Genomic DNA, 9,411 nt, shown 5'->3' with positions numbered 1-9,411 from the left:
ATGCTGTCGCGAACGAGGAAGAGGTCGCGTGCTGGAGCTGTTCTCGGATCGCGAACGACTGAGCTAGGATCAGAAACGCCTTGGTCTGAAGCTGATTGGGGACGCGAGCTGGAACAGATGCGGGAACAAGAGACGCGATCGGAGTTTAGGGTTCGTCGGATCGCCGGCTAGGGTTACGGTTTTAAGGTTTTTCGATTTGGGTATTACCTTAGGGATTTAGAGTTTCGTGCTGATAACGTGTTATAAAAGTAATGAAAAAGTCTATCTTTATTCATAACATAAATGTTTCTTATATAGGAGATTACACCGTCATAAATAAATGAAAAGATTACAAATCATAATCTCTTGGTTATGAGCCATCTACAATCTGGTTCATAACAATTTTGAGTTTTAGGTAAATTTCGCCAAAAAAATCCTAGTCTAAAAGCGTCATATTATTCTACACGCCTCATTCATTTACATATTCATATGTTATGACTTTTTAATTTCTACTGGAATTAATATCAATTCAAATTCTACATCAAATGGACAAAAATATAACTAACGTCAAATTCTAATTAGTAATAATATTTTTGGAAATAAGCCAGAAAAAAAATTCACGTGAACTTTTTCATGTCAGTCCAAAATAACCAAATAACACGTTAATGAATAGAGTTAAACATGAATTTGAAAATCCAACCATACGAAAAATGTTTTAAAGGAAAGAGTTATTAGCTGTATGGCTGTATCTAACTATGAAATTACCCTCTCTATTATATTGTCTGCAACCACGTAATTCTAAAAGAGCACAAGAGACAGATATGAAACCCCAAATCTTTTTCTTTTATGAAAGAGTCTCCACAAAACTAGAAGTTGTTTAGGAAAGACGTCTTCTCACCACACGTTCAAAAATAGCAAACGCTAAAAATAAACACTAGTACAAGAACCTATAAAATACGCTGAGACAAAAACTTATTACTCAGGCATTCATAATTTAAATAAGCCTGGGATCATAATTTCTCATCTCCCCAACTAAAACCGGGGACGACTAAAAATAAAATAAAAATCTAAAAAAATTAAAAAAAAAAATGAGAGCCTCAACAAGAGTCATATGGACAGTATCTGTCCTTATGCTAGCGGCTGTGTCGGATGCCATTTTCCCTCTACCATTTCTTCCCTTCCTCCCTGGCTTCAACAACGGCATTCACGACAACGATGCTCTGAAGGTTGCTAAACCAGTGGCTACCGGTGGAAAAGCTGGAGGAAAAAGAAGATCAGGCGGTGCTCCCGAAGCTCAGACAAACTGGCCTGGAAAGTGGGAGTTGTTCTTGGAAAACTCAGGTGTGTCAGCCATGCATGCAGGCCTGATGCCACTCATCAACCAGGTCCAATTTTATGACGCAACCATCTGGAGAATCTCAAAGATTAAGCTTCCTCCGGGTGTTCCATGCCACGTCGTCAATGCCAAGACCAACAAGATCGATTGTTGGGCTCATTCGGTTCTCATTGATGTCAACAACGGTGCCATTAAGCCTCTATCCGTATGTATCATATCCCCATTCACATACATAATATTTAGTATAATTTGGACTTTTATTGAACATCTTTATTATTCACATACTTTTAATGATAGCTTGCCACTGATACATGGTGCTCGTCTGGAGGTCTGACCGTCAACGGAACAATGGTGAGCACTGGAGGATATGGAGGAGGAGCCAACACGGCGAGGTACCTAGCGGCTTGTCCAAACTGCCAATGGCATGAATACCCTCAGGCTTTGGCTGCGAAGAGATGGTACTCAACGCAAGCAACTCTCCCTGACGGAAAGTTTTTCATTATTGGAGGACGTGACGCCATGAACTACGAGTACATCCCAGAGGAAGGACAAAACAACAAGAAGATCTACGACTCATTGCTCCTTAAGCAAACAGACGACCCGGAAGAGAACAACCTCTACCCCTTCGTATGGCTTAACACCGACGGTAACCTCTTCATCTTCGCAAACAACAGATCCATCCTTCTTAGCCCCAAAACGAACCAAGTCATCAAAGAGTTCCCTCAGCTCCCAGGTGGTTCCCGTAACTACCCTGGATCAGGCTCCTCAGCACTCCTCCCCATCCATCTTTACATGAAAAACCCTAAAGTCATCCCTGCTGAGGTCCTCGTCTGCGGTGGAACCCGACACGACGCTTATTACCGTGCCAGCAAGAAGGTATTGTTGGAACTAAACATTATAATCTTTTTGGCAAGGACAATACAGCCTAATGAAACATTGGTCCTACTCCTCAAAATTTTTAGAATTTTATATATATAAAAATAGGTTCTCAAATTATATTAAAAAAAGTTTAAATTTTTTTAGTATAGCACAAAAACTCAGATGAGGTTTTTCTTTTTGGACCAAGTAAAATGTTGATTTATTTTCGTGGTCCTGTAGGTATTCGAACCAGCACTACAGGACTGCGCAAGGATAAGAATCAACAGCGCTAAGCCACGATGGAAGATAGAGACTATGCCAACGCCACGAGTCATGAGTGACACCGTCATCCTCCCTAACGGAGACATACTCCTAGTCAACGGAGGTAAACGTGGATGTTCAGGATGGGGCTATGGTAAAGACCCTAACTTCGCTCCCACCTTGTACAAGCCTCGTGCCGCCCGGGGCAAGCGTTTCAGAGAGCTCGCAGCCACCAACATCCCACGTATGTACCACTCCATCGCCATCGCTATCCCCGACGGTAAGGTTCTCGTCGCTGGAAGCAACACCAACGACGGTTACAAGTACAACGTTGAGTTCCCTACGGAGCTTCGCGTTGAGAAATTCTCACCGCCTTACCTCGACCCGGCACTAGCCACCTTGAGGCCAAAGATCGCCACGTCACCTAAACAGATCAGATATGGACAGAACTTCAACGTGAAGGTCAACCTTAACCAAAAAGACGTGACCAAGCAGAGTCTCAAGCTTACCATGTTAGCACCATCCTTTACCACGCACAGTATCTCCATGAACATGAGGATGCTTCTGTTGGGTGTCGGTGGTGTTAACCCTGCTGGTGGCGCTTCTTTTGAAATCCAGACGGTTGCACCGCCCAGTGGAAATGTTGCACCGCCCGGTTATTATCTTCTCTTCGCCGTCTACAAAGGTGTTCCCAGCACTGGTGAATGGATTCAGATCGTCTAAGGATGATTTTTTTTTAACCCATTTTTCTGTATGCCGTAACATCTTTATTATGTAAAAGAAAAATCTCGTAATGTTAAGTTTTTTGGTACTTTTCTATAAAATTTGTATATGCCATGATTAATGTATCCAAATTCCTTTGTGTGTTGAGTTTCTCAGTGATTCCATGGTTCGTCCTAAATTTTGTATCGGAGCAAAATTAAACAAATTATAAATATATCTCCAATCCTTTTTTTATATTTTCTTTTATAATAGTATTTAATTTAAAAGTTCATGCCATGCATCCACTTTTATTTCATTTTTAATCATGTTTTTATTTTATATTAATGGAAAGAAATTACATTTTTATTTAATTTTATACCATTTAAATGTTGAATATCCAGTATAGATTAATTATTTAGCATAATGATGATGGATGTTATTTTTTATTTTCTTTTGTTTGATCTTAAAATTTTAATAGATTATCAAAACCCTTTCGTATTACCCAAACCACACTTCTCTCTTCAAAAAAGAACAGGAAGCAATATATAGTCAAACAAGCAAAACAAACATGATCAACCAGGTGAATAAACACAAGAAAAAAATCTACCACAAGTGTCGTCAAACACTAAGATGCATGTCCAAATCCTAAGCCAATGCCTGCATTTTTTTTGTATATGTACAAAGTCCTCTCTCTCTTTTCTCTCCTCTCTTCTATGCTCTACTTGGTTGTTAGTGTCTCTCAGTGGGGCTTCTCATGTTCTCTAACTTTGCTAGAAATGAAAGTTTCTTTGGTAGAGCTCTTGGAGACTTCATCATCGGCTTCTCCAAAGCTCTTGGAGACTTCATCATCAGCTTCTCCAAAGCTCTTGGAGACTTCACCATCGTCTTCTCCTGCTCAGCTTTGTGGAAGAGTTCTATATCACTCATCGAACAATGCTTCTTTGTATCTGATGACAATCTCCACCCTATGAGTTCTGATAGTTTCCTCGAGTTTGGCGTTTCCGCCGACTCCATCTTTTCGGTTTCCTCATATTCAGATTCCACCTCACTTTCAGCTGATCTTCTCTCTGCCTCTGCCATCATCTGTCTTTGAACTAGCGCATCAGCTTCAAGAACATCCTCTATTCTTGACATGATCTTGGAAGCAAGATTTTCTAAAACCCTCGAATAGCTCTCCAAAATCGCCTGTCCAATGTCCTGTGAAAGACCCATGATAACAAACTCTATTAAGTTTTTAATAAAATTTAGCATGCTGATGTTTATTTTTTCTTTCTTGTTTTTTACGTTACCTTGTTGTTTTTAATCTTGGAGACTTCAAATGAAGATTGTGGGATCCCAGGGTATTGGTGTTTAAGCATAACCAAAACAGTCTCAGCTCGGACCTCTAAAAGCTCCCTCTTCTCCAAGCTAACAGAGGATCCCCACTGTGATTTCCCGTCTTTCTCTTTCTGGTTCATCTTCCTCTTCCATATTACCATGGAGGCTTCAATCCTGTTCTTTAGATCAAGAACTTTGTGTTCCGTTGACAAATCCAAGAAAGAAAGGAAGTAGTCAGGATCAAAGTGTTCATCTGTTAGGATCTTGTAAAGGAAATCTCCGAGGATTGTCTTCCCATTCTACAAAATAACAACAATTATATATTAGCTTAGCGGTAAAAGAATAATCAAGAACATTCATGAAGAAGAAGTGAATAACCTTTGGAAGGGAGTCAATGTAGTTGTCAGGAATGTTCATTTCAGACAATACTACATCATTTATGGCTGTGGCGGCTTTGAGGACTTGTGCCACAGAATCTTTTCGACTTTGCAACAGTTTACGTGATTCTTCAGACAATCCATCCGATGGAACCTTAACAACTGGTAACCACCAGTTCTCATCCCTCCTCCAGTCTCCATTGTTCGATGTATCCTCAACATCTCTTGGGACATACCAAAAGTCTTTCTGGTCCTTAAAGTTGTCCAAAGTCTCCTGCCAAAATGATAACTTGTATTAATAGGATGGCATCACAAAACGCATTTACATATTTGCATGGAACTAATTTAAATCTCTTTTTGAGTTTGTTATCCTATATAGATCTTAAAGTAAACAAAAGTGTGTTTTATCCGCATTTTATTAAGTTAGAGTGTGAACATATATCATATGATCATATATTCATTTTTTTTTTGAAAAAGGGTTATGATCGTATATACATGCACACTTGATTGGGATGATAATATAGTATTTGACGTTAACATTTATGTTTATACTTGCAGTTGTGTTGTATAGAAAAATAAAATCAAACACTTGTAGCAAACGTTAAAACTTAACAATCAATGGTATTCCATGAGGATGCAGTAAAAACTCACGAGAAGAACCAAATCAAGCTTGCGTAAGGCTGGAATGTTCATCAGCAAATCATCTCTTTGTTTGGTCACCATGATCTACAAAAGATCAAATTAAAGATTTATAAGATAAATAGTCACGAGGAGTATTGTATTTACGTAACTGACTAATAGTCCATGCATTCACCTCGGTGAATGCTCCATTTTTGCCTATTTGCTTAGAAGGAACAAACTGGACAATGTGATCAACCACAGACAATAACAAATTCATTTCTTTCCTCCAAATCTTTTTAGTCTCCGGATACATAGGCTGCAATTTCATCTGCTCCCCGAACACAGAATCTGTCAATACCAAAGCCACGAGTAGTTTGTCAATTTTTAACAATTCAAATAAGTCAATTAGGGATATAATAGTCTCAAATATTTACCAGCGAGGTTGGTGATGGCATATGACAAAGCTAACGCAGATGTCACGCCTTCACTACCGCCTGACATGTCCTCTCCAAGCAGCAGTTTTGCGAATCTTGCCTTCATTGCTTCCATGTCTGAAACATATATAAATGCACATATGACGTAAGAACTAATCTAAAATAAAGATATGTAAATATCTACTACTAATTGATTTTTCAGATCATCCAACCCATGTATATACAGAACTGCAATCTAAATGCAATTCATATACCATATACAATGTGTGTGGTTTCACCAAACAAAAACATTTTCAATTTCACTCATATTTTGTTAAAATATGATTACTATTTATATGTATCATGTTTTCTGTGGGGTCAAACATAAGATATCATGTTATTTGTTTAAATTACACGCGAGGGCAAATTATAAAATAAAGCCCATATTAAGAGGTAAACAAACCTGATGTCCTGTTTTGCCTGCCTCTACGAGTCCATACAGCAAGTTCGTGCTCCGGGGTATGCCTGCCATCCCCGCGATAAGAAAATGATGAATGTCCAGAGTTCCGACCATCAAACATCTTTCTAAAACTGAAAGATCTTGGCCAGCTTATTTTACGTCCTAATGTCCTCACCATCCCCAATTTACTCCTCTCAATTTATCTTTCCCCACACACTCTTTTTTTTTCTTTCTCAGATCTTACATAATATAAAAAAGCAAATGAAATACACAAATGAGAAGAGAAGAAGGCAAAAGAGACGTACAGATCAAGAACTAGTCCGTTCGCTCTCCATTGTCTCTGTTCTTTCACCACGGAATGAAACAAAACACATACCAAAAGATAAGTGGAGCAAAACAAATACTTTATGTTCTGTATATTTTTCCAGTGATGTTCTGTTTTTGAGGTGGTGGAAGTAAATGAAACAGATAAATGTTGATGTATACTTTTTCTAGGGGTGGAGAGACAACGTGCGGTGCATGTTGTACAAAAGAAGGCAATATACTTTCTCAAGACTTTTTATTTATTTATATTTGATCTTTCAGCTATTCTTATAACTTGTTTTTAATATTTCTATTACTGAAAAGGAAGTTGTCATGATATAAAATTTTGAGTCATATATTTACAAAGAAAGAGGCATTAAACACATATAAACTTAAGTTTAAAAGACCATAAAGAGATATGACCGAGCCTTCAACTTCGATTAAATGAAAGTTATCCAAACAGGGAAACTAGCGGCGACCCCGCCTGTTACCACGTTCACGGTTACCCCTTCCAGCCGCTACAGGATGCCATTGCACCTGCTTCGCCTTTGCTGACGGTTTTACCGGCCTTTCCAGAAGGATTCTTTGCTTAAGGTTCAGCGGCTTAAATATCTATATTATAATTTACTTCACACTGCTCAGGTTTAGTGCTTAAGTATTTATAAAAGGCCTAAAGAATGTTGCTTAACATGCCTTATGTACGAGCCGGCGGTCTAGTCGAGACTACTAAACAGTTGAGCAATTATAATATAGATTCGGATCATATGGAACAACCATAGAAAAGCATAAATAAAACTAAAGATACCAGCATAAGCCACTAAGTTAAGACAAATAATATGAAATCATTATACTAGCATATTAGCTAAGAACATCTCCTACCATTCTTTAGTTTTACTCCAAAATGGAATTTGGAGTAAAATATCCTCTAATCTTACATTATTTTTCATTTCACAATCAAGTAAAAAATAAAATTACTCCAAAAATAAAGTGTACTGTATTAGGTTCAAGATACAAGAAGTTGAACATTATAATATCCTTTATACACTTACCAACACAGATAATACCGCATTGTTCAATCATTCCTTGTTACTCAACTCATCTTGAGCTCTTAGTTGACTGTAAAACTAGGTCTCAATGATTTAGAGAAGACTTTCTTGTTGATACTAAAGGTGCCTTACAATGTATATATACAAACTCGACAACAAGAGAATAGGAAATATACTAAACCGACTTGAAATATATCCTAAATAGATATGGTATATCGTATATTTGCATATATTCCTAATACTCCCCCTCAAGTTGGAGTGTGAAGTCTCTTGACACCCAACTTGGACAGTAACACTTCAAACTGTGGTTTTCCAAGAGCTTTAGTCAAGATGTCAGCGAGCTGATCCTTAGTACGAACATGTTTAGTGGCGATCAAACCAGCAAGGACCGCATCTCGAATACTATGACAGTCTCGTTCTATGTGTTTTGTTCTTTCGTGAAACACTGGATTGGCTGCAATGTATATAGCCGCTTGATTGTCACAAAAGAACGAGACAGGTGTGAGAACTGGAATACCGAGATCCTTAACTAAAGGAACAATCCACTTCATTTCACGAGTAGCTTTAGCCATAGCCCTATATTCGGCTTCAGCTGACGAGTGAGCAACGGTATCTTGTTTCTTGGTCTTCCACGTAACTGGAGAGTCACCGAGAAGGACTACAAATGAGCTCAAAGATCGACGACTAACAGGGCAAGAACTCCAGTCCGCGTCACAGTATATGGAGAGATCAAGATTTTCATCGGAGCTCATGAGTATTCCTTGATCGAGAGAACCTTTGAGATATCGAACAACGCGCAATGCAGCCTCCAAATGTCCTTCACGAGGTGACTTCATAAACTGAGATAGAAGATGAATAGAGTAACAAAGTTCAGGGCGAGTCATGGAAAGATAGACAAGACGACCCACAAGGCGACGATAGATCTTTGGATCAGAAAGTAGAGATGACTGATCGGAAGCGATCTTGTGGTTCTGCTCGACTGGTGTGCATGCTGGACGAGCATCCTGGAGATCCATATCATCAATGATATCCATGATATATTTGCGCTGAGATAAGAAGATCCCTTCTTCAGTACGTGCTACTTCTATACCAAGAAAGTATTTGAGCTTACCAAGATCCTTCATGTGAAACTGTTGTCCCAAATACTCTTTAAACTTGGTGAGTTTGTCGAGACTATTACTAGCGATCACTTAATCGTCGACATAGACCAAAACTCGAATCTCAACTGATTCTTTAGTGTATAAGAACAATGAATAGTCGGAGTAAGACTGAACAAAACCGAATTGCAGGAGAGCTTTAGATAACTTGGAGAACCAACACCGTGGAGCCTGTCGAAGGCCATAAATAGATTTCCTGAGACGACATACTTTTGTTGGATCAGAATGAGTAAAGCCTGGAGGTAAACGCATATACACTTCTTCCTCAAGATCACCATGAAGAAATGCGTTATGAACGTCCATTTGGTGAACTTCCCACTTCTTAGCTGCGGCAATACGGAGAAGCATACGAACCGTGCCCATTTTGATAACTGGGGCAAATGTTTCCTCAAAATCTTTGCCTTGAACTTGTTTATTCCCGTTGGCAACGAGACGAGATTTGTGTCGCCGAATTGTACCATCAGGATTGTACTTGATCTTATAAACCCACTGAGAACTCACGGCAGTCTTGCCAGGCGGAAGCGAAGCAATATCCCACGTGCCTTGCTCCTCATGAGCAGTGACTTCTTCTTTCATAGAGT

At 38.9% G+C, this 9,411-nt stretch overlaps 3 protein-coding genes across 3 annotated transcripts; 1 reads left to right on the top strand and 2 right to left on the bottom strand.

The window, feature by feature from the left end:
- Nucleotides 1-955: 955 nt before the first annotated feature.
- Nucleotides 956-3,309, top strand: LOC106320217 (galactose oxidase-like). The gene is made up of 3 exons (XM_013758585.1): nt 956-1,520; nt 1,613-2,191; nt 2,414-3,309. The coding sequence occupies exons 1-3, from the start codon at nt 1,068-1,070 to the stop codon at nt 3,155-3,157; spliced, it is 1,776 nt and encodes a 591-aa protein (XP_013614039.1). The 5' UTR covers nt 956-1,067; the 3' UTR covers nt 3,158-3,309.
- Nucleotides 3,310-3,780: 471 nt separating this feature from the next.
- On the bottom strand, nt 3,781-6,761 carry LOC106320222 (rop guanine nucleotide exchange factor 10-like). The gene is made up of 7 exons (XM_013758590.1): nt 6,328-6,761; nt 5,886-6,002; nt 5,645-5,799; nt 5,482-5,556; nt 4,832-5,104; nt 4,426-4,752; nt 3,781-4,333 (listed from the first exon to the last, which is right to left on the bottom strand). Exons 1-7 carry the CDS (start codon nt 6,500-6,502, stop codon nt 3,866-3,868), a joined length of 1,590 nt encoding a protein of 529 aa, XP_013614044.1. The 5' UTR covers nt 6,503-6,761; the 3' UTR covers nt 3,781-3,865.
- Nucleotides 6,762-7,921: 1,160 nt separating this feature from the next.
- On the bottom strand, nt 7,922-8,797 carry LOC106320220 (uncharacterized mitochondrial protein AtMg00810-like). Its single transcript, XM_013758589.1, has one exon. It carries the CDS (start codon nt 8,795-8,797, stop codon nt 7,922-7,924), a length of 876 nt encoding a protein of 291 aa, XP_013614043.1.
- Nucleotides 8,798-9,411: the final 614 nt, after the last annotated feature.

The sequence above is a fragment of the Brassica oleracea genome, unplaced genomic scaffold (genome assembly GCF_000695525.1).
Source record: "Brassica oleracea var. oleracea cultivar TO1000 unplaced genomic scaffold, BOL UnpScaffold00852, whole genome shotgun sequence".
Classification (NCBI taxonomy): Eukaryota; Viridiplantae; Streptophyta; class Magnoliopsida; order Brassicales; family Brassicaceae; genus Brassica; species Brassica oleracea.
Note: the sequence above shows the minus strand (reverse complement) of the source record. Positions and strands in the feature narration are given on the sequence as shown.

What these genes read in the sequence shown, in the direction of transcription:
- LOC106320217 (XM_013758585.1), top strand. Translation starts at nt 1,068, where the DNA reads ATGAGAGCCTCAACAAGAGTCATATGGACAGTATCTGTCCTTATGCTA. An exon ending in GTGCCATTAAGCCTCTATCC is followed by an intron (nt 1,521 to 1,612) that starts GTATGTATCATA and finishes TTTTAATGATAG; the next exon opens with CTTGCCACTGATACATGGTG. An exon ending in ATTACCGTGCCAGCAAGAAG is followed by an intron (nt 2,192 to 2,413) that starts GTATTGTTGGAA and finishes GTGGTCCTGTAG; the next exon opens with GTATTCGAACCAGCACTACA.
- LOC106320222 (XM_013758590.1), bottom strand. Translation starts at nt 6,502, where the DNA reads ATGGTGAGGACATTAGGACGTAAAATAAGCTGGCCAAGATCTTTCAGT. An exon ending in TGCCATCACCAACCTCGCTG is followed by an intron (nt 5,800 to 5,885) that starts GTAAATATTTGA and finishes TGGTATTGACAG; the next exon opens with ATTCTGTGTTCGGGGAGCAG. An exon ending in CCAAGATTAAAAACAACAAG is followed by an intron (nt 4,334 to 4,425) that starts GTAACGTAAAAA and finishes GGTCTTTCACAG; the next exon opens with GACATTGGACAGGCGATTTT.
- LOC106320220 (XM_013758589.1), bottom strand. Translation starts at nt 8,797, where the DNA reads ATGAAGGATCTTGGTAAGCTCAAATACTTTCTTGGTATAGAAGTAGCA.